Source organism: Onychostoma macrolepis, chromosome 20 (genome assembly GCF_012432095.1).
Source record: "Onychostoma macrolepis isolate SWU-2019 chromosome 20, ASM1243209v1, whole genome shotgun sequence".
In the NCBI taxonomy this organism is placed as follows: Eukaryota; Metazoa; Chordata; class Actinopteri; order Cypriniformes; family Cyprinidae; genus Onychostoma; species Onychostoma macrolepis.
Window position 1 is genome coordinate 12,311,147 of NC_081174.1, and position 24,049 is coordinate 12,335,195.

Consider the following 24,049-nt stretch of genomic DNA (forward strand, 5'->3'; position numbering starts at 1 on the left):
AGCTCACATGATCCACTTTTTGGAATGGCATTTATAACGCGCTTAAATTGTTTACGTTCAGCAGCTATTTAGAACACAAGTCACTGAAGGATAACAAACTCCCGTCCTCATTCAATAAATGAAGAACTAGCCTAACCAAACACCCTTTTCAAGCCAATCAAGAATACATAGAGATATAGCCTAAATCTAAATCTAATAAATCTGTTGTTCTGTATTGGGGTTCTGTGTGGAATGAAGGTGTGATTATATAATAATTTCCAGCAAAACCTGTGGGTGTTTTTTTTTATTATTATTATTTATTTTTAATCTGTGCTTCTCATTCACTCTGGACCTAGTGGGTAGTGCAGCTTCACACTGATTTAACTCTGCACAGCTAAATAAAACAGGCTGGGTGCTGATTAAAATTTCTGAAATAAATATTTCTGTAAAACTGATGACGTCACGGGTTCAGATTTGGTTGACCAATCGGCAGAAAGGGGCGTGTCATGACCGCCCACAAGGGGATAACGAATTTTGAAGTCGTTTATCTGTTTTCTACCCGTGGACCAAAAAATGAAAATCGAGCCAAAATCTTGTTTTTGCGCTTTTCTGAACAAACGAAAATAGGCGCCGTTTTCTCATTTTTCTACTATCAATATTAAACCAAAAAACGAATGATCCGATGATACACGGACAGCTTCGATAAGCTTGATGTTCGTGAATCAACTTAACTTCCACTCGCTCATTTCAATATTTGGCTGTATCAAAACCAAATGGTATTCAAATGATCATTTTATTGGTTGGATCTATTGAACCAACAAGCCCTTGACTGAACGAGTCAATTAAGATGTTTGAATCTAAGCGAGACCCGGAAAGGCACTGAACGAAGCATCATAACTACCATGAACTGCTTTTAACGAATCGGTTGAGTGATTCACTGACTCAATCACACACACAACACACACACACACACACACACACACACACACACAGAGAAAAGGCATTCGCTTGTCATGAATCATGAATGGTGTTGATGAATTCAAATGATTCGAATCCTTCGAATGAATAAAAAAAACTCCACCTCCAATTTTTAAAATGGCGAAAGTTGTATATACGTCTTGTCGCCTGCGTATTTGTACCATGTTCATATAAATTTGATTATTCGACCATATAGATGGAAAAACGTTTCAGGTTTATCCTCTCTAACAAATTATTCAATCTGTGTTTAATACATCGTCAAAGTAGATTAAATAATGTCGGAAACATCGGGTTCAAATAAATTAGACGATGATCAATCTCGCTCGCCAACAGAAAACGAAGAAAACAACAACGACGCGCAAAAAAGCAACATTGAGGAGCCATTGGAAACTTCACAAACCGTATTAGACAAGAAAAAAGAGGCATCAGACTCAAATGCTAGCATCTCTGAAAACATCAAACCAGATTTAGCTTCTCCTAATGGGGAAGGACAGCAGCCAAAGCCAAATACAGAGACTGATTCATCAAACTCTGCTAGTCTGCGGACTGTGACAGTTATGAGCTCCAGTTCAGCCTCATCTCAAGCTGCTCCAAAGGTCATAGCAGGCCCTGCACAGATCAGATCCACCACACCAGTGGTTGTAGGGGCCAGGGTGGTGACGTCTAGTGTTCAGGGACCAGGGGCCACCGGTTTGGCACTGGCTCCTCAGCCTGGAAGGGTCTCGGTAAGCTCCGTGGCCATAAGCCAGCCCAGGGTCACCACACTGACCACAGTCAAAGGGGCAGTCGTGACATTGCCAAGGATTTCCACCCCATCACAAAGTGTACCAATGACACGCACCCCTCAAACTGTGCCACTGCAGCTGCCTGCCAACTTCCAGGTCCCACAAGGTGAGCTTTAGGATCCACTGTTTCATTTCTTGGTGTGTTAGTGTATTCTAACTGTAATACTCTATTTAACCATCAAGCCTACTTACCAGTTTTGGCGATGTCTTACTCTCTTTCCCCTGCCTCTGAAGGAATGGTGTTAATCCGCAGTGACAGCGGGCAGTTGATGTTGGTATCTCAGCAGGCTCTGGCCCAGGCACAGGCTCAGGGAATGCTGCCAAAACCAGCCAGTGCCAATGCCTCTGCTATAGTTAGACCCCCATCCTCACAGGTGTGTTATTTTGGTCACTTATTTTTAATGCTGGGAATAGAAACAAAGATCCAGTGAGATAAATCTATGATATTAAGACTATGGTCTTTGAGCCCCCAGTCTCACCAGAGGGACAAAATTGGGTCAGTGGACAATTTTCTTGTTATATGCATTTTTATATGCAGTTTTCAGAATTTTAAAAAATGTATATATTTTTTGTTTTTCAGATTTTATGTATGAATAGGCTATATGATTATCTTTGATCATGAAAAGTGTCATACTAATTCTTCATTTGAAATATTATATATTCATTCATATTTTAACTATTTGCATTTGTCTGGAAAAAAAATATATTTTGAATATTAATACAATTATAATTTAATTAGAATATATTTTGTGTAAAAAAAAAACATATTTGTGTATGTTTTAGATATTTAAATTTATGGTTTCTGCCACAGTATAACAATAAATAAATAAAAAACCGTGATCTCACAATTCAGACTTTGATTATTCAGACTCTCAATTTCTAGAAATAAGGTCACAATGTGTGTGATTATAAAATTAGAAAAGTCAGAATTGTGAGAGAAGTAGCAAGTACCTTTTTAACTTTTCCAACAATTAGAAGTCAGAATATAGAGAAATAAAGTCAGAATTGTGAGGAAAAAGACATTTTTTTAAATCTTGTGGGGAAAACAGGCTAATTATGAAAAGAGCTAATTATGTTGGAAAAACTTTCTAATGCTTACTATTTGTCACAATTATAAATCTGCACATATGAAAACATGAAGCAGCTTTCTCTCACAAAGTAACTAGTTAACCATATTTGGCAGTCACTGACATTACCAAAAGCTTGAAAAGCCGTCCTACAAGATATTACAAGCCTTTGATTTATTATGGAAATGCACCACTTTATTTCATATATCTTTTTGTTTTGTGTTTTACAGGCAACTGCAACCACTACACCAATCATCAGAGTTTCATTCCCACCTTCCAGTGCATCAGCTACTACCAATATTAAACTTAACCCCACTACAGGGACTGCCGTTCAGAAACCACCCACCGCTACAGGGACTGCTATTTTCACGCCATCATGTACAACAGGAACTACCATCATTAAACCAGGCGGTGTTATAGGGACAGCCATCAGGAAGCCCAGCTCTACCATGGGGCCTGTTATCAAAGCCAGTCAAATGACTCCAAACAGCAGCACACCGGGGACCTTTAACCAGAGGACTAATTCTGTCACTGCAACTACCATAATTAATACTTCTGCTGTAAAGGTATTACTCACTTTGGCTGCATCAATTATTGATCCAAACAACAAAACAAAAATAATGATTCATACTCTGACTTCAGGGCAAGATGTTGACTGAAATGCATTGTTAGCTTTCCCTCAGTGATTTAAATAGAAATGTAGGTCATTCCGTGTTGCATTCATCCTACCTAATCATGTCTATGCTTCATTTTCTCTGCAGTCTGTGGGCAAAGGTGCTCTCTCCACCCAGGGTAATGCCCCACGTATGGTGTCTCCTAATGTACCAGTCAGATCCAGCACAAACACATCATCAACCCCAGTCACTGTTACAGCTGTAAGTCTGTTACAAATTATGTGTGTATGAGTACACAAATACTAATCCTGGAAAGCCTGACATATGATATAACATCAGAAAAATATTTTTTTTAACAAACTTTATACAAAATATTTTTTAAAAATCTAATAAAATAGACTTATTAGTGATATGTGGTACATCAGGCTTATGGAATATGGAGCTTTCTGATTTTTATATATACAAAAAGTAGAGCCCTGCATTTTCAGCCCCTTATTTATGCCCCTAGGGCTGGGCTTCGGGCCAATTTTCCTGTCATAGCTCAGACACGGGCCAGGCTTCAGGCCTGTTTTAGGCTTCTCCCTATTTTTACATTTTAGAAAATTATGGTGATGAAAAATATTTGCCGCGCTGGTGGAAACGACACGAGACTGCGACTGTCGAGACCGGCTCACACAGTGTAGTGTCTCTGCCAGCAGCAGCAGCGAGCGTGCCTTCAGCGCAGCTGGAAGAGTTCCACGGGCAAGTGCACGCAATAGGCTAAAGCTTGCCGCAAAGCACCGGCAAAAGTAATTACCATGAATGTGTCGGGGGGGAAATAGTAGAGAGAAATGCATCTTTACAGATTAATGAAAAAGTTTTTTGTTTTCAATTTTGAATTATTTAGTTAAAGTAGTAATTTAAAGCTTTCTATAGATATATTTATCATGTCTGTGAGACAAATATTCTGTTTGTTTTCTGTATTTTACAAAAGCACGTTTTGTTGATATTGTGAGTGCACACAAATAAAAGTAGACCCTTTACAGTTCTGAATAATGTATTACTCTTATGAGCAAAAATTACGGTGTAATTTTACCGATAATTTTAAGTTGTTTTCACTGTTATAAGTGATCGCGCTGGCGACTCCATGTCCTGCAAAGCACGCTTCAGCTTCCACTCTCCGCACAAACAATTGGCAAGGTCTAAAAAAAGTCTTAAGACTTTTTAAGGCCTTAAATTTGATGCAACAAAATTTTAATTTTAATTATGATTTCAAGAGGTCTGAAATTTGGAGACCGAATGACCAGAGTTGCGATATGGCTGAATGTGACGATTAAACTTCTAAAGGCTGTGATTTCATTAAATAAACATGAGTGCTGCGAGTCCAAAGTCCGGTGCTTCGCTGCTTTGTGTATTGCCTTTACCAGGAATATTTATATTTTATATTTCTGCCAAACGCTCCACATGCTGGCAGAGAATGAATCAGTTAACATAGGTTAAACTAGTGCACGTATGAGTGCCACCTTTCACTACACGATTCATTCTATTAAAATGCATTTAGAATGATCACATAATTTAAGATATGGGGGCAGAAAATGTATAGCCTATATTTATATCATTTCATATAGTTAATATCACACGAAGAGTGCCGATTTTTCTCCAAAAGTCAGCATGATTACAAATGTGATACTGATTTTATGCAACAGTTCAATAAACAAGAAGTTAATATTAAGAGACTTACATTTTAGACACCATATTTCCTGTTTTTGCTCTATTTCGCCAACAAAAATAATTCTGAACACAGCCACAACGCTGTTTTGCGTCTCTGAGCAATATGACAGTGTTTTGTTCCTGAACGAATCTACCATTTAAATGATTTGGTTCAATCGCAATGGCTCACTTATTAACACTGACTTGCTGCCACCTACTGGCGGTTTTAGTTTCACATTTAAAGTTTCTTCATTTAAAAAAAAAAAAAAGAAGAATTTCAAACATCAGTTTTCAACGTTTTATGTTTCAAATATCAAAACATTATTTATGCATTTGTAACTGCAGGTCAGCATTCTATGTCCCTCTGAGCTGCATTAAACAGTGTGTAAATACATCTGAATGCCACTTTAGATGCATTGCATAGATACATTTTGTTGATACTGATTTCATTTGCTTGGTAACAGCCCAAATGCAAGAATTTGACTCAAAAGTTGATGCACACTTTTAGAAAAAATGGCTTAAAGGTAAAAATGCCCATAAAACTTGTTGGAAAAGGTTAATTTCTATCACTGCTGTGAACTGACCACACAGAATATGAAGAATATAAAAAAAAATTCAGGAGTCAGCTGTCCACGGTAGTCTTTAAGATATCAGCACAATAACACGCTCAGCAAAATATCGTCTAATTATCGTTATCGATAAAATCCCAGAAAATTCCAAGATATCATTTTTTGTCAATATCGCACACCCCTAATTCATGTTATTTAATTTATATAATAATTTATTGATGCTAATTGTGTAGAACAATATAATAATTAATACGTTTGACTTAAAAATGGTTTAAAGGCTGAAATGTAAAGTATATCATTTTAAAAAACTTTGATTTTGTGAAAACTTGACAATCTGAATTGTAAATTATGCTTTTTACAGTCAGTTTACAGTTTAATATGGTACTATAGACATTGCCCTACCCTGCTCATATGGTATTCATTTTATTTGTGCAGGTCTTAAAAAGTCTTAAATTTGAACTTAAAAATCCTGCAGAAACCCTGGATTGGATATGCGCCTAATTGCGTACATTTATCTAGGTTAAATGTTTAAACTAACATTGTGATATATGCTTGAACTGTTCTATAGCTATAGATTTGTCGTGATGATTTGAGAAGGCTAATTGATCAAACATATAAGCTATGATCAACTCGCTGTCTGCCATTGGCCGCTTGGTCGTTACTTTAAAAAACAAAAACTTACATTTAACAAACAAAAAAACGCTCCAAACGTTTTTCTAAAAAAACTAAACGAAATATAATCGCCTTGCCATTACATGCAAAACTGAACTATTTTGATTGCTAAAAGAGTGGTATAAGCTGTTTTGGGAGAAGGGGAGAAAAAAGATGGACTCGGGTCGGACTTGGGCCGAGAATTCTGATAAGCTGTCGGACAAGGGCTGGGCTGGGGCCTGAGCGTCTCGGGCCAGGGCCGGGCTAGGGCCTATATTTGAAGCCCATGCAAGGCTCTAACAAAAAGTAAGCTGAAATTCTGATTTCTTGTAATGTAAATTTGTGATATTTTTATAACAATATAGCATATTCCTTGCAGAAAAAGCTTATAAATAATTTGACACATTTGATATGCACACGACAAAAAGGCGATTAACAAAAAGGTACGGATAATCAAATTAGTTGCTTCAGTCCAGTCAGTGTGCATCTTAAAATGTTAATAACAATACAAGTTATTCCTCTGTTTACTTTATGAAAAGAAGTTTTTAAATTTGGCTAATATGGAAAAGCAGATAATTATTTTCATGTTATGTCTGATAAATAGCAGATATTAAAGTTTTATTAATAAAACTTTATTAAAACTTCTCTTTTGGTCTAAAACCCCACTAAAACCTTTATTCAGTTGTTTTAAAAGGGAATTAAGGCATCACAACTTTATAATGTACAGTATGAAAAATATGTATTTGCTAAAAATTTACTTTTACTTTTAAATGTATTAACTGAGGTAAGGTGATCTAAAAGTACATTTTGATATTTAAAAGTAAATATCCAATATTAGCTGATACCAATATTTTTTTAATATTTTCACTATGTGCATCACAAAACTGATAATGTTTAATTTTCTTTATCATCAGGAGACCTTGGAGAATGTGAAGAAGTGTAAAAACTTTCTGGTCACACTTATGAAGCTAGCATCGAGCGGCACTCGCTCGGCCAACATGGCTCAGAACGTCAAAGCTCTTGTCAAAGGCCTGCTGGTATGTCACTTGCTGCTTGTAAAATCAATATATTACAATACATTGTGTTTTAAAGGGCTTTCGTTTTCTTCTCTACATGTAGGATGGGAAACTAGAGGCAGAGGAGTTTACTGAAAAACTCTATATGGAGCTCAAATCATCCCCTCAGCCATATCTAGTGCCTTTCCTGAAGGTGAATGCAGTTAAAACTCATTTAGATATTACCAGCAACTTCAACAAAGTCATATGGGTATATATGAGGGTACTGACCTCATTTTTGACCTGATTTTAAGATGAAATCTATTATCAGACCTTCATAGCTCATGTACTGTATGAATGAGACATGACCTCTTTGGTATGAGCTAAATTAGAGACATACAACCAGAGATGCTGATGTATTCATTCTTTTAGAGGAGCCTGCCAGCTGTCCGTCAGCTCACCCCAAACTCGCAGCTCTTCATTCAGCAGTGCGACCAACTCAAGCCCTCAGATTCAGCACCAACCAAGGCCGCAAACCAGAAGTCCACTGCGTCCATCAGCTCCTCCCTCAAGCCCAACCAGCCAACCAGAACGGCTCAGCTGGTAAACCCCGGCCCATTTTTAGTCCTGGCAATGTCATTTATCATGATGATTTCTGGGGTTTGCCTATATGAAACAACGGATGAGTAATTTGATAATAAGGAAAACAAACGATCATTCAGTGGTTGTGTTTTCACCATGGAAACAACTCTGGATGTGCATTGTTTTAATGTTAATCTGCAGATCTGATTTCTCTATCAATAGTTAGAATACCATATGGTGTCTGGAATTCAGGTATGTGTGTTTGGGGATCCTGAATACACTGTTTTGATGTTTTATGTAATAGTAGACTGTCTGTGTGTGTGTGTGTGTGTGTGTTTGTGTGAGAGTGAAACACTCTAATTTCACACTGCCTCCTTCCCAGCGCACTGGTTCATTTTTATGACAGCCTCTCTTCACTTTGTCTTCATTTCCCGGTTAACTCACCACCGCCCACGGTGTACAGGCTAATTCACTTAAAACCACCAGTATCCCACAAGCCCAAGCAGAGCCAAATTAGTTTTACACTAGAGACAAAGATGCATGAGTCTTGCCCCATTTCTTACCAGGAATGTCATGTTATCATATTCAAATAATGTCATGATTTGTTTTTCTGTAATCTAATATCACCATTTTATTGGACGTCTTGATGGATTTCCACTGAAATACAGAAGCTCATTTCCCATATACCTGAATAGACTTTAGAGGTTTTGATTACTTCAGAATCAGAAAGTGCTCTGAGGGTTTGCAGAAAGTGCTCCTGTCTAAAACGGTTTCTACAATGTCCTTGAGGTGGACTAAACCCAGCATACCTTCTTTGAATATTTTCATATGCATAATTTTTGCATCTTTGCTGTATTTATTTAGGAATGCTGTCTTCGTATTGATTTTGTTTTTACCTTGTCAGGTGATCCAGCAACCTAAAGGAGTCATCCTCAAACAGTCTTTGACATCAGCTCAGACGAGCTTACCTGCACAGAACCAAACTCAAACTAAACAGATGCTCATTCAAACCAATGCTCACCCAGCAGGTATCAGCTGTAGTTTCACCATTCAAGAGTTTGAAGTCAGTACAATGTTTTTGAAATGAGTCCCTTATGCTCATCAGGGCTGTTTATTTGATCAAAAAATGCAGTTAAAACAGTTCCAGGTCCCATTTGAAGTTCCATTAGCGTCTGGCAACGGAATATGCTGGAGAGCAGATTTTTTTTCTTGAAACCCTCCCAAGCAATTTGTGCTGATGTTGGTGCTGTTTCATATATTCTTTGAGGCTTTCTGACACCAAGACTCAACTAATTCCTGCAATGTTTCCAGATGTGATCCTTGGAGAGTCTTTGTCAATTCAAACTTTACACCTCACCGTGCATTAGGATGATATAGGCAAGAAAAAGATCTTCCAGGCAGATCTGCATTTGATTGGATCGTCTAAATTATTACCCTGATGGTGGAAATGGGAATTTTCAATGCTTTAGCTATTTTCTCAAAGCCATTTCTATTTTGTAAAGTTTAACAATCTTGTGCCGCTCATCCGAACTCTATTCTTCAGTTTTACTCATTGTGATGGATAATTAAGGGAATGTGGCCTTTGCGTAACCTCCTATTTATACTCCTGTGAAAAAGGAAGTCATAGCTGGACATTTACATGTACAATATGGGAATGGGAATATAGTTTATACATATATTTTATTCATAAAAAATTCTAGGGGTGCTAATAACTGCCCAACGTGTATTAGAGAGAAAACATTTATTTCATAATGCAATTCCCCCCCCACTTTCAAATGTTTTGTTTTTATTTTTTGAATGAAAGGATTTATCATAGCCGCCTTTGCTCATATTTTACCAAGGGGTCATATAATTTTCACCTCAACACATAGGCACTTCCATTAAACTGTTGATCAAAAACAGCAATATATATTTGTGCAGCAGTTCTTTGTAGTCCTCTAATCTGATTGCCTGAGAGCCTTTTCTAGCAGTGTGATATTCTAGTTACAGTTTTGTTCTCAGAACAGAACTCCAACCATTTCACCATTTGTATCACTCCGCTTGAAATATTTCTCACAGGGAGTGTAATGGCAAATACCCAAATCCACTATAATTTTATAAATAATGCCGGTAATAACACTCGCTCAGTCCATCTCTCTTTCATAATTCTCTACATCAGGGGTGCCCAATAGGTTGATTGCAATCTACCAGTCTCTTGCAGAGGCAATGCTGGTGGATTGCACATCTTTTAAATACAGTATGTATTATAGGTAAATCCAGGCCCAGTTGAAGCTGTAATAATAGCATATTTGCAAAACAGATCTGACAAACTATCCAGTGCCTATTTGTGACCCTGGACCACAAAACCTGTCATAAGTAGCACAGGGATATGTGTAGCAGTAGCCAACAATACATTATATGGGTCAAAATGGTCTATTTTTCTTTATGCCAAAAATCATTAGGATATTAAGTAAAGATTATGTTCCATGAAGATATTTTGTGACTTGTGCACCCTCAGCTGTTAAACTGTCAAACTGAGATTTGAACATGTGGTGGAAGGAAGTAGTTCCATACAAAAGAGACTTTTTAAAGACACTCCATTTTTGTCTTTTTTATTTTTTTATTTACACACTTGTGCTGTCGATCTGTTTTATAAACGCAATATCACACTCGTGGCGGTGCAATATGTCTGTATATCAGATCCATATCAGCTGATATACAGCCATATTGCACTGCTACTCATGTGATATTGCTCATATATGTGGGTTACATGAACGTCGTTTTGATCAAAGCTCAATACACTGAAAGACTAGGTGAGCTTTTATTACTTTTGTGCTTCTTTCACCTCCAAGTGTCCCAATTCATTTCAGGCTGATAAAAATATCTGTATTTTTATTCTGTCCCCACAGGTGCTGTTGCGCGGCAGTCCATCCTTCAGGCATCTAAAACACACTTTTCCCAGCCGCCCCTTCCAGCGCAGGCACACGGCTTCAAGGACAGCACCTCGGGCTCTTTCCGGTAATAGCTCTGACTTGCGGCCATTCGCTGCTGCACAGCGGGTGAATGTGCATATTGGTTCTTTATAGGATGAATGTGAATAGAAGGCAGTCAATGTCGCTATAGATTAAGATATCTAGATGAGCTATACCATTAGCATATTCATTTTAAGACAAAAAAGTGAAATCCTGTTCCTTTCGATTTCTTGACGGACTTTCATTTAGAGATGACGATGACATTAATGATGTGGCCTCCATGGCCGGCGTGAACCTGAGTGAGGAGAATGCTCGTATTTTGGCCTCTGGCTCCGAGCTTGTGGGATCAGTGATCCGCTCCTGTCAAGAGGAGCCCTTTTTATTCCCATCAGCCCTTCAGTCACGAGTGCTGCAGATCGGTAACTTCACCCTACTCGCTTACTTTCTCAGATTTTATATAGATATATATATGTGTGTGTGTGAGTGTGTATGTATATATATTTATGCACATTAGGCTGCATCAAATAGCAATTACTAACTTGCATATCAAATATGATTTTGCTACTCAACCGAAGTTTGTTTATTTTTGGCTGATTATAAATAGGTTTTCTATATTTTTCAGCTGGTTAGCCTTAGGGAAAAGCTTGCAACCGGCTAAACCAACTGAGCACCAGCTTGTCCAATCTGACAGAATAGCCCATCTTAAATCAGCTATAACTAGATTAAACCTGCTAAGAACACCAAACCAGCTCTTTGGAAAAAATTTAATTTGAATGTAAAACAAATGCCAGGTAGAGGAAAGAGTGTCTAAGAATGAGGAAATGTAACACAAAAGAGTCTTAACGAATTACTTTTCATCTACTGTAATTAGTTGCTAATTAGTAACTTGATATTCCAAAATGATTTAAAACTAACATTCCTGAACGCTGTATTCCTCCATGTTTCACTGACCTCAGCTATAGCTAACAGGTTTTTTTTTTTTTTTGTACATCAGTGTATCTTTACTCAAAGTGATATTGCATTTCCCTCCATCTCTGTTTGTCAAAGTCTCTTCACCTCCCTCAGCTCTGCCTCTACGGCATGCATCCTGTCTGTGTTTTTTTTTGGGCATATGTTGCGCTGTGTTGTGACACACGAGTGCAGTCTCTGTCTTTGATCAGTGGTATCTCTGACGAGCCTGTTCTGCTTAATCAGTATGCTAATGACTGCCGAGCCGCACAAAGTTGCCAGAGTGGCAGGAATCCACTCTGCTGCACTGATCAAAAAAGCGTCGGAACAAGGGAGAGAAAGGACGACAGAGGCGGAGGGAGGGAGAGAGGGAGATAGCCAGGAGGTAGGGGGAGTCGTGCGGAGGAGGAGGAGACGAAAAGAGAGAATGTGGAAATGAAAGAGACAGGCTTGGCCTCGCAGGAACTCGGTCCGCATCAGCAGAAAGGGCAAAAATGAGATGGAATTGGAGTGTTTGCAGATGTCTGTCTACTCGGCAAGCGTAACAGACCAACAGGAACAAAGCGTGTCTGACATTATGGAAATGTGAATACAATATAAACAGCGGAGGAAAACAACAAAATCGCTGGATTCCAGCTCGATGAAGACATTTGCCTCTAATTTTACACAATCTCCATTTCTGTCAGGCAGTAAATAGATCTGTACAAATGCTGAATTAGAAGGGGATTCATGTGATTCTTGAAGAACACACTGTGATTTATCAGGCCCACACACAATCTGTGCCCACAGAACATGAATGTGCCATTCACAAAGTTGTACCCATGTCCCGCATCTGACATGTTAATACATTTAAGCTAATTTGATTATGCGTTCAGATACAAATAAGAGTGAATTATCTCAACTCCATTTAACATTTTACCATAGCACATTTTCGCCCTTTAAATATTGCAACACAGCTCGTAAATTTACTTTAAATCTGTTGACATTTCTTGTATCGAATGACATTTAGGAATGTTTTAAATACAGTCCTGAAATTATATTTATTCTTTCTCTGCAATTCTGGATTGATCCACAAGTTCCGAATTAGATTTTTAAATTAATTATTTATTAATCTTGTAATTGATAACATTTAGATAAAATCAGACAGTAGAGTGAGTGGTTCTCCCATGCTAGGACAACAACTAAACGTGTGTTTGTGTGTGCATAGGTGGATCTTTGAGTATCACAGAGGTCTGTCCTGATGTTCTTGAACTGCTCTCTCTGGCGACACAAGAGAGGCTTCGGGACCTGCTGGAGAAGATAACTGTTGTGGCACAACATCGACAGATTTCTTATAAGGTATCCTTGCCTATAAAACACAGTAGACAAAATAATTGAGTAAATAGAAAACTTTCAGAATTTCTTAGTAAAGCTTGTTTCTTTAAGTGTTGACCCACTTAATATAGTGGTTTTAACTACTGTGTACGTACTTGCATTAATCATTTTATACAGTGCATCGGTTACATTGACATTTTTACATTGTGCTTTTACATTGTACCTTTCTGTAATCACATTTCTAATTAATTTCTTACATCTGCAATTACACTGTTGACTCTACTTCACACATTAAACCTAATCATACTACCTAACCTGTCCCTGTCCTTAACCCTATCTCACCTCAATAGCAGCAGAAGTGTTCTGTAACTCAGCATTAACACAATTGGTACACTGTACCTAAAATTACTTTTACATAATAGTTCAAAACACCTGATGTAATGTGGGACCAAAACGTTGCGTTCAGAGAAGATACCAGAATTGATCCTTATCATGCTGCATTGATCAGTGCAATTTTATGATATATCGATCTTTCTAGAACAACTAGAGAGTTGTTAGATACTGTTCATTTAAGACATCACCTAGACTGCATGGGCAGGAATAATAACATAGCCCTGTATCTTTAAAAAAAAAAAAAAAAAGCCAAGTACTACCTATTTTGATGATGCTGCTTTAAAAAATTTCAATTGAAACTTTCCATAATGTACAGTTTTTTTTTTTTTCTTCTTCCCCCACAAAATAAGAATTTAAAATGAGGGTATTTGAACAAATAATTGTTAACCTGTCTCAGAAGTTGTCATGTTTTTATGGCTTTTTTAAAACCGGGTTCCCACGCTTCTTGAAAGTACTTTCAGACATATGGATTCAAGGCCTGGAAAGTACTTGAAAACAAACATAGGTCCTTGAAAGTGCTTGAATTAAATTTAAATTTTTAAGTATAATTGTCCATGAAGGCTGGAAGTGAAAATCTCCTTATGTGTGCAGAATTGTGAGGCACGTTTTCTTTTACAGATAAAATGAGCCAAAAAAGAGATTTAACTGAAAAGTCAAAAATTATTAAATCCCCAATGAGAAATTCAAAACTAATGCAATACAGAAATTGTAAAGTTCAGAAATTACCATTGGTCAGCGAAATGCTCAATGGGTCAGCGGGGTCAGACAAAAACAGGTGGAGAAGAAAAGACACACGGTAACTGCAAAATAATTAAGAATTAATGTGAAGAATTAGGTGTAAACCATCAAACCTTTATTCTCCAGCGCTACCATTTTCCAGAACTGCAACCTTCCTGGAGTCTCTAGAATTACAATGTGTCAAGTTCTCAGAGACTTTTTTTTTTGTAGGCTTTATAGACAGATAAGTTGAGAGTGACTCTTGAAGGACCAGCACCACATCTTCTTGTACCACTGTTTGAAGGATTTATCTTCCAGAATAGCAGTAAGTTTTAGGAGCTTTACAATCTCTGCAATCTCTTCCTCTAGGTCAAAGATGAAAAAATGGGATATACAAAATAATTTTGACTTGAGTTATTTATTAATGAGTAACGTCTCCATTGAGAGAATGTGCAAATTTTTAATATTAACAGGTTTTACCGTGTTATTACAACATTTAACCACTTTTTAATAAATTTAAAATTGAGAAATTCTTTCAAATTTAAATTTTGTACAAGAACTACAGCAAAAACCAATTTGATGCATATTTTAGAAATTGTATTTGAATATTACCAGTATTAACTTCAATGGATTTCATTAAATTCCTTTGAACACGACTGCTCAAAACGGTCTAAATTTATGAAACCTACACATTTAAAACATTATTACTCTGAAATTTTTAATGTAAATGTTAAGTGTAAGTAAAATGTTTAGTACTGTAAGGTCTTTCATGACACTACATATGCTGGCGTGTGAATTTGATAGGTGCTTGATATAAAATAAATGGTGCTTAAAAATGTCCTTGAATCTGGTGTTCATGAAAGAGTGGGAACCCTGTTAAAAGGAATAATAAAAGACTTCTTTACCTTACAAATGGTTGTCGAAAAATAAAGTGCTACGAAATGCACAAAGTGTGATGGGCCATTTTTGGAATCAGCACCACAAAAGAGTCAAATCTATGCTATGGCTTGATCTTAATATGCTTGCTTCCCTATTATGTAGTACACAAAGAACAGTATGTAAAATGATGACCTACTACCTCCACTAAGATTCCAAAGTGCACATCAAATGGACACTTAACTATCCCATGAGGCCATGGGAGAGGAATTGTGAATGACACAACTGATACCATGACTGTGACAACGTGACAATGTTGTACATCCAGATACAATTCATATTACACACATTCATATAGAACATACTTTTAAGGCTGCTTAGTATGTGATTTTGGATGCAGTTATTGTTTTAGGCAACTATTGTTTTTCCCGGAATTACACTGGTTTTGTCGTCCAGGGTCACATATTGCAGTCTTAAGTATCAATTTTTCAAAATTGAAATTTATACATAAACTGAAAGCTGAATAAATAAGCTTTCCATTGATGTATGGTTTGTTAGGATCGGACAATATTTGGCGGAGATACAACTATTTGAAAATCTGGAGTCTGAGGGTGCAAAAAAATCTAAATATTGAGAAAATCACCTTTAAAGTTGTACAAATGAAGTTCTTAGCAATGCATATTACTAATCAAAAACTAAGGTATGATACATTTACGTTAAGAAATTTACAAAATATCTTCATGGAACATGATCTTTACTTAATATCCTAATGATTTTTGGCATAAAAGAAAAATTGATCATTTTGACCCATACAATGTATTTTTGGCTATTGCTACAAACATACCCCAGCAACTTAAGACTAGTTATGTGGTCCAGGGTCACAAATAGATGCAAAATGGGTAGTTAATACTGTTTCATGCTGACTTGCATAAACCAACGTGTACCACAGTCTCAAATTTGTGTCTTGTCGTACTCTAATGTTTTCTGTGTTGTGTTTTCCGTGGTGAGGATGATTGGCGTTACAGTCAGACCAATGACACGCGCTCTCAGCTAAAGTTCCTGGAGCAACTGGAAAGACTGGAGAAACAGAGGAGGGAGGAAGAGGAGCGAGAAGCCCTGCTTCGCATTGCCCGGGTAACTAGCAGACACAACAGAAGAGGAGAAAAACACCAGGAATCAGTCTCCGTTTAAAATGTCCTGTTTTTTCCCCTCTGTTTTCGTGTAGAGTCGCACAAACAGCGAAGACCCAGAGCAACAGCGTCTGAAACAGCGAGCTAAAGAGGTAGAAGGATTTCTGTGTGTTGGTGTTAATAAAAATACATATGTTGCTCCTCCACAACCTGTTTTTCATTCCTTCTGCTCCCTTGTATAGCAATGAGGACAATCAATACTCTTCATAAAGTCCCATTTGTGCCCCACATAGACAAATCCACACACATACATACACATACCCTGGAGACAAGGCTCTCTAATTGGGGGCTCATTTTAATTGAGTCTAATATTGGGTCTGGAATTGAAGCCTGCGGCTAAACAGGGAACAGAATGTAATGAAAGCCCTCTGGATGAGTTGTGTGTCTGTTTACAAGGTAACGCTCATCTAGTCGTGTGTTAGAGAGCACGTAACATGTTTGTGTGTTTTTGCACAGGCCTCCGACTTGGGTTCTTTGTCATAGTCTATCAGTAAAATCAATAGTGCTAAAATGAAAGATTCATCACCAATAACAGCTTTCCATTTTTTTACAAACATTCTACGTGGATTTGGGTGAGCCAATGGAAATATCGATTTCATTTTTGAGTGCCTGTCAAATGCACATTCTCTCTTTTTTGCCCTTGTTTAGATGCAGCAGTTGGAGTTGGCACAGATGGAGCACAGAGATGCAAATTTGGCCGCGCTGGCAGCCCTGGGGCCACGCAAGAGGAAACCTCTGGAGGCTCCCGGCTCAGGGGCCAACCAGGTACCTGCACATGTCTATACAGTCACCTCTGTTCAGAGTTTTCCTGTATACTGTCTTAATACTTCATTCTGTGCAGATGTGCAGGAAATGTTTACAATCACACATATAAACAGTCTGTAGTACAGAGCATTTGGTCATTTTTATATTTCTGGCTGTATTTATACAAGCTGTTTTGGTTTTTATTAAGTGCATGTGTAAGTTTTCCTGTGCGGCTGAATGAAATTACGCATTTGCTCTTATATCACTTAAATATTAGTAAACTCCTTTAGAAAGGGAATTGGTATATTGTGCTTGAGGCCACCACTAACTGTCAACCAAACACATCAATCTCTTTGATTGACTTTTTCATGCTATAAAATCGGTTGACACACTGCCGTTCAGAGATTTTGAGTCTGTAAGATACTTTTAAGAAGTTAGTTCTTTTATTCAGCAAAGATGACAGTAAAGACATTTATAATGCGGTTCTTTTGTACTTTGCTCATCAGAAGTTCCTGAAAGAAAATGTATAATTGTTTACACAATAGCATATTAGAATGATTGCTGAAGGATCATGTGACACTGAAGGAATGATGCTGAAAATTCAGCTTTGCCGTAACAGGAATAAATTACATTTTAAAATATTTCAACAGAAAATGGTTATTTAAAATTGTAATTATATTTCACAATATTACTGTATTTTTGATCAAATAAATGCAGCTTTGGAGCGTAAGGGACTTTCAAAAACAGTTAAAAAATCTTTGATGGTAATGTACTGTTTATGCCTAAAGGGGAAGGACTTAAGTTTATCTGTAATATACCGGGTGGTATTGTTAGTGTTTTTTTTTTTTAAATATATGAGAAAAAAGGACAAGGAAAGACTGAACAAAAGACCAGAGGATTTTATGTTAGTTTAGTTTAATTAGTTTTTACATTTGTGAATTCCTTTTCCTTTAGGCAGTGAGGAATGCTAATAAGTGAAAAGATGGTTTTGAGTTTTTGTGTGCTTAAATTACACAGGCCTTTTAGAAAAACCGCCTCTGCCTAGGGAAGTTTAGTGTTTGCCTCATTTTGAGGTTTCATCTCTGTAGTAGAATAAGCATCTGTAAAGAGCCAGTACAGTTGGCAGGAAAAGAACGGAGGTTAAAAGACACCAACCTTGCGTTTCCAAAGTTAAATTATCTGCAGCAGCATTTATTTGTTCATGTCTATATGTATATGCCTAAATCTTTCTCTTTATTATACTGTATTTCTTGTTCCAGAATTAAGGTGAGTTTATTCTGATTGATTGAATGATTTCTCAAAAGGATAATCAACTATTTTTAGCTCCCCTTGTGAAAAAGCACTTAATTATATTGATTGTGCATGAGTAGTGTACTTCAAAGTATAATTAAAGGGATACTCCACCCCCATGTCGTTCCAAACCCGTAAAAGCTTTGTTCGTCCTCGGGAACACAATTTAAGATATTTTGGATGAAAACCAGGAAGTTTGTGACTGTCCCATTGACTGCCAAGTAAATTACACTGTCAAGGCACAAAAAACACCACCAAAATAGTCCATCTGCCATCAGTGGCTCAATCTAAATTTTATTAAGCTACAAGAATACTTTTTGTACGTAAAGAAATTAAAAATAACGATATTTATTCAACAATTCATCTCCTCTCTGTCTCTCTGTGTCAGCGTAGCGCCATTTTGGAGAACATCCGATGGACGCAAAGTGTGTACGCTATTCTCTGTCATCAGTAACGCGTGGATACACTGTTTCCATTCAAATCAAAGCGTAAATAAACGTACATACGTATCCATGTGTTACTGATGACAGAGAATAGCGAATTTGCTTCCATGGGACAGTCACAAGCCTCCCGGTTTTCATCCAAAATATCTTAAATTGTGTTCCGAGGACGATCGAAGCTTTTGCGGGTTTGGAATGACATGGGGGTAAGCGATTAATGACAAAATTTTCATTTTGGGGTGGAGTATCCCTTTAAGGATGCTTTCACACTAGCACTTTTGGTGCACACCTGAGTTCGATACGTTTGGTTGATGTGAACACTGTCTTCCGAACTCAGGTGTGCACCTGCGAACCGTACCCAAGTCTAAAAAAAAAAAAAAGGTAGCCTGGGGTATAGTTCATTTCTGATATGAACGCAATCGTACCAAATAACGGAAGTGAACTGCTATTAATTACATATTATTTGATAAAAAATGTGTTTGTGTTTCACTCACTTTCCTGACGAGCGTGACTGACGCAGAGAGCTGTATATCTCATTTCTGTTCGCCTTCAGCGTCCTTTAGAGCATTTACAGTACATTCGTAAGACAGACGTTAGTGCCGTTATGTACTGAAGCTGTGAAAACAAAACAAACTGTTTAAAAATATAAATATATAAAAGTGAATCGAGCAATGTTACGCATTTTGCCACCTTCTCCTGTGCCGTCGTTACTAAGCAACAGGGTAAACAGCTGCTGGCTTGATGACGCAAACGAACCGTGGTTCGGACCCAAATAAAATATGAACGCAGTCCAGTGGGGGCAGGGGGAGTGTGAAAGCACCCTAAAAAAAACCTGTCTACTGTACTGTCATATTAATTCAATAAAAGGCCACTTAATTGTCCGTAAATGAGTTTTACACACCTTTTAACAGAAGACACTTAATTAAACTTTTAAACAGTGCACTTTACCATTTCAATTTGTTTTATTTTAAATCAGTTTAAATTTTTTTGACTAACATACTACGGCACATGTAAATTAATTAATTAATTATATTTTTAACTGTATTAGGCATGGGACGATAACCAGTTTCAAGGTATACCGCGGTTTGGAATTCACGGTTTCAAAACCACTAAAATTTTCCGTTATACTGTTCCTACGGTATGCGCAGTTTTTTTCATGTTGTCAAAGACGGAAAGTGCAGTACTCGGTTGTGAGCAACGAGTCACACGACCCCTCCTCCTCCGGTTAGTGCGAGCGGTCAGTGAGAGTAACCTGTGTGTAGGCTGATGGCCGAAGGAGGTGAATCCCTGGAACTTTTTCCCTCGTCGAAAAAGACGCAGTCTGCCATATGGGAATTTTTCGTGTAACGTAGACTAATGTTCCGTACACAACGATGTTCCATACAGATGAGGTTTTGGCGCCGATCGCTAAATAAATACTTCCGGGTCGTACACAAGCGATATATCTGTGTCGTCTTCATTCCTCTCTCTTTCACCCTCGATCAAGACAGAGACCCATTCGCCGGATGCTTCAGTGTTGAAATAAATACTATTTGGCTTGCTACCGAGGCAGATAACATACCTAATTAACTAGCTAACGTCAACTAGTTTCCTCCCTCACATTACTTCACAGAGCGGGGAATAGCAGACTAAAGTACTACGTTTCTGCGATTTAGTATAGTAATTAAATTTAGCTGGTATCACTTTTAACCTGACATTTGTTTACATCTGTTCAAAATCACGTCATTTAAAAAAAACAAAAAAAAACTGCTGGCTCTCAGGTGTCACCGCTCATAACTTGGACTGAAAGATGAATGTGTAGAAAGTGAGCATGTCTCCAAAAACCTTATTGAGCTGCAGGTTTAATGACTGCATTTTTATTTTTTTTTAACAGAAATAGTTTTTACGTTTTTGATTATTGAGCTGCAGATTTAAGTGACTGCATTTTTTTTTTTTTTTTTGACAGAAAATAATTTATGTTCTGATTATTGTTGAGCTGCAGGTTTAGGCTCACTTAAGTGACTGTACTTAATTTAATTAACAAGAATTACATTTTTTTATTTTAATTATTTAGCCTGACATGTTTACCGTTCCAAAATGTTCTATATGTTTCTTAAAAATAAAATATATTGTGTTCAGTGGAAAAAACGTTGTTTTTTACCCAGACATTTAAAAATAACACATTTTAGAGCTGTAATCTCAATACCGTGAAACAGTGATATTTTTATCTAAGGTTATCATACCGGCAGATTCTCATACCAGCCCATGCCTAGTAGTGATATTCGATATACATAGATATCCTATATAGAGAGTTTTAAATTGATTATAATTTTACTTTTTTTTTTTACTTCAACTTCAATGCAAATGTGTAATATTTTTTAATATTGTATAATGTTTTAATATAAATTACATTATATTTTATCATAAATGTTTGTCAGTGTATTTGGCAGGACACTTTAATCCTTTTTTCCAAGACAATAGTGGAATAATCATAATTAATTTTATTAAATAACATATGAAGATGTACTTAAAATGATGTACTTCAGTTGCTGGTCCACATTAACTTGCATAGTGTTTTTTTTTCTGCCATACTATAGAAGTCAATGGGGATCAGCAATTGAAGGTGAATTATTTAATAATAATAATATTTAAGTTCTACTTAAAGAGATAGTTCACCCAAAAATGAAAATTCTGTCATCATTTACTCACCCTCAAGTAGTTCCAAACCTGTATGAATGTCTTTGTTCTGCTGAACACAAAGGAAGATATTCTGAAGAATGTGGGAAACAGAGCAGTTCTGGGGCACCATTGACTTCCATAGTATTTTTTTTTTCCTACTATGGAAGTCAATGGTGCCCCAAAACAGCCTGGTCACAAACTTTCTTCAAAATATCTTCCATTGTGTTCAGCAGAACAAAGACATTCATACAAGTTTGTAACTACTTGAGGGTGAGTAAATGACCGAATTTTCATTTTTGGGTGAACTATCCCACCATACGGAAATATGTCACCATACTGAAATAAAGTCGGCAGCAACTTCTGGTTCACACAGACTTTAACTTTTATTAATTAAATTAAATTTAAACTATAATACATTTGTTGCAAATAAATGAAAGTATACTGAAGTAATATAAGTGCAAGTATACTGAAATGTACTACTTTTTCACTATGATTTTGTGATGGTATCAGGCAGGTGCTATTGTTTTATCATGAATTATTTCATAAGAGAAAAACCATTTAGGTCCATGTGGCTCAGAAAACTTATTCTTTACGTCTGTCTGCTCAGTTGTTAGGTTCATGTGGGCAGTTTGCTACTCGAGCACCGATTCGAGTGACTTTAAGAGATTTGACCTTCTGCATGGAGCAAGACCCCACATTCAGACACACTCTCATGCTGTATAGAGCATTTCTAGGCTAGATAACCACACAAACACACAACTTTTGAGGTATGTGCTGTGTTTGGAAATGTTCTTTAGATTACATAATACTTTACCATTGTTCAAAATGAAACTGTTTTTGTTATATTTCTGTGTTCCTATCCTTGTTTTGATGACTGAATAAACTGTTTATATATGTATTGACTAAAGGAATAAATTAAACACTATTAGCAGCAACACAGTGTGTGGATCTTGTATATTTGACCTGCACAGTTGTGTATATTTGACCTGCACAGTTGTGTATGTTGTCCAAATTCCTGATATTTAAATTTTTTTCTCCTTACAAATGACCTTTTTCGGCAGATACAATCATGCTGAACTTTTGCTGCACTAGTTGTTTGGGGATTGTACAGAGGTCTGTGTATAAGCTCCAGGGCAGTGGATGCCCTGAACAAAACCCCACTAACCAATCACACACATACAGCCTTAGGCATCCAAATCCACCAATCACAGCGAGACACTGGCCGAGAGAACAATTCTGACCAATCAAACCAGGATTTTTCCTCAGAGCCCAAATTAACCAAAATCAGTTTGAGACTGACCAACCAATCAGATCATGACACACGAACTAGAGCAGACCAGTAGAAAGTACAAACAGCCAGAGGGTCCCAAGCTGAAAGAAACAGGACAATAGATAGCCTTAAGAACTCTTGTGCAACAAGATCAAGATAACAAGGGCCAAAATCAACAGATCAGGGGCAGGATGTCTCTCATGATTAGCTGCTGACAGATCATCACTCTTAAATGATTTAAACCGAGGTTAAATAAAGGGTAACCAACAATGTCATAATTCTAGAGTTTACCTCTGTACCTCTGGCCAGTTTTCCTCAACTGTCATGCATGCCTTTTGTATTTGTAAGGTGAATGGAAGTTCTCAAAAAGAGCCGCTTTTAATGTATTCCTCGCCTCAGAAACTTAAATACTCTGTGTGCTTGCCTGAGGTACAGGAATCTGAAATATTCCATTACCTCTGAATAATCATGAATGAGAAGCTGGGAGCTAAATATTGATATGCCTGCAGCATTCAAAGTCCCCTCAGAGAGTGTGAGCGATGCTATTCAGAGGTACACAGCCTCACATGCCAATACAGGCTTAGGAAAGTCAGTGAATGTAGCAAAGAGAGATTTTTAAGCACAGAATGTTTTTTAAAACGTATACATTACATGAAACCCTTTCTGAAAGACTTTATTTTGATTCATCTCAGTGACTTGAATCTGTTTACCAAAAAGGTTTTCTCTGATTTGTTCACCCAGTTCAATTTACATTGTCACACCTGTAGGTGATTACAAGTGATTTTCTTTTTTGAGTGTTATACTGAGTCACTAGCACATTGCTTCTAAAGTTGCATACATGCTAACATTGAACTATTGAAATCTATTGTGCACGATCACAATTCCATTAAAGGGATAGTTCACCCAGAAATGAAAATTCTGTCATTAATTACTCACCCTCATGTCATTCCAAACCCATAAGACCTTTGTTCATCTTTGAAAACAAATTAAGATATTTTTGATGAAATCTGAAGGCTTTCTGATCCTCCATAGACAGCAGCGCAACTGACATGTTCAAGGCCCAGAAAGGTAGACATGGACATTGTTAAAATAGTCCATGTTACATCAGTGGTTCAACCGTAATGTTATGAAGCAACGGGAATACTTTTTGTGTGCAAAGAAAATAAAAATAAAGACTTTATTCTACAACTTCTTCTCTTCGGTGTCGAACGTACCACGACGTTTGCTGTTTATGGAGGGTCAGGAAGCTCTCAATTTCATCAAAAGTATCTTAATTTGTGTTCTGAAGATAAACAAAGCTTTTGGAACAAAACCCAAGTACTTGGGTTTGGAACGACATGAGGGTGAGT

General features: G+C 37.1%; 1 protein-coding gene across 1 annotated transcript; it reads left to right on the plus strand.

Moving 5' to 3' along the window:
* The first annotated feature begins 984 nt into the window (after positions 1 to 984).
* Positions 985 to 22,383, plus strand: taf4b (TAF4B RNA polymerase II, TATA box binding protein (TBP)-associated factor). The gene is made up of 15 exons (XM_058756943.1): positions 985 to 1,848; positions 1,977 to 2,116; positions 3,040 to 3,375; positions 3,571 to 3,684; positions 7,247 to 7,369; positions 7,452 to 7,541; positions 7,760 to 7,930; positions 8,814 to 8,937; positions 10,798 to 10,906; positions 11,110 to 11,279; positions 13,016 to 13,146; positions 16,117 to 16,242; positions 16,334 to 16,390; positions 16,947 to 17,063; positions 22,038 to 22,383. Exons 1-15 carry the CDS (start codon positions 1,233 to 1,235, stop codon positions 22,167 to 22,169), a joined length of 2,556 nt encoding a protein of 851 aa, XP_058612926.1. The 5' UTR covers positions 985 to 1,232; the 3' UTR covers positions 22,170 to 22,383.
* The last annotated feature ends 1,666 nt before the right edge of the window (positions 22,384 to 24,049 follow it).

Coding starts and splice junctions, on each gene's coding strand:
- taf4b (XM_058756943.1), top strand. CDS start 1,233: ATGTCGGAAACATCGGGTTCAAATAAATTAGACGATGATCAATCTCGC. Junction 1,849..1,976: donor CAACTTCCAGGTCCCACAAG/GTGAGCTTTAGG, acceptor CTGCCTCTGAAG/GAATGGTGTTAATCCGCAGT. Junction 7,370..7,451: donor CTCTTGTCAAAGGCCTGCTG/GTATGTCACTTG, acceptor CTCTACATGTAG/GATGGGAAACTAGAGGCAGA.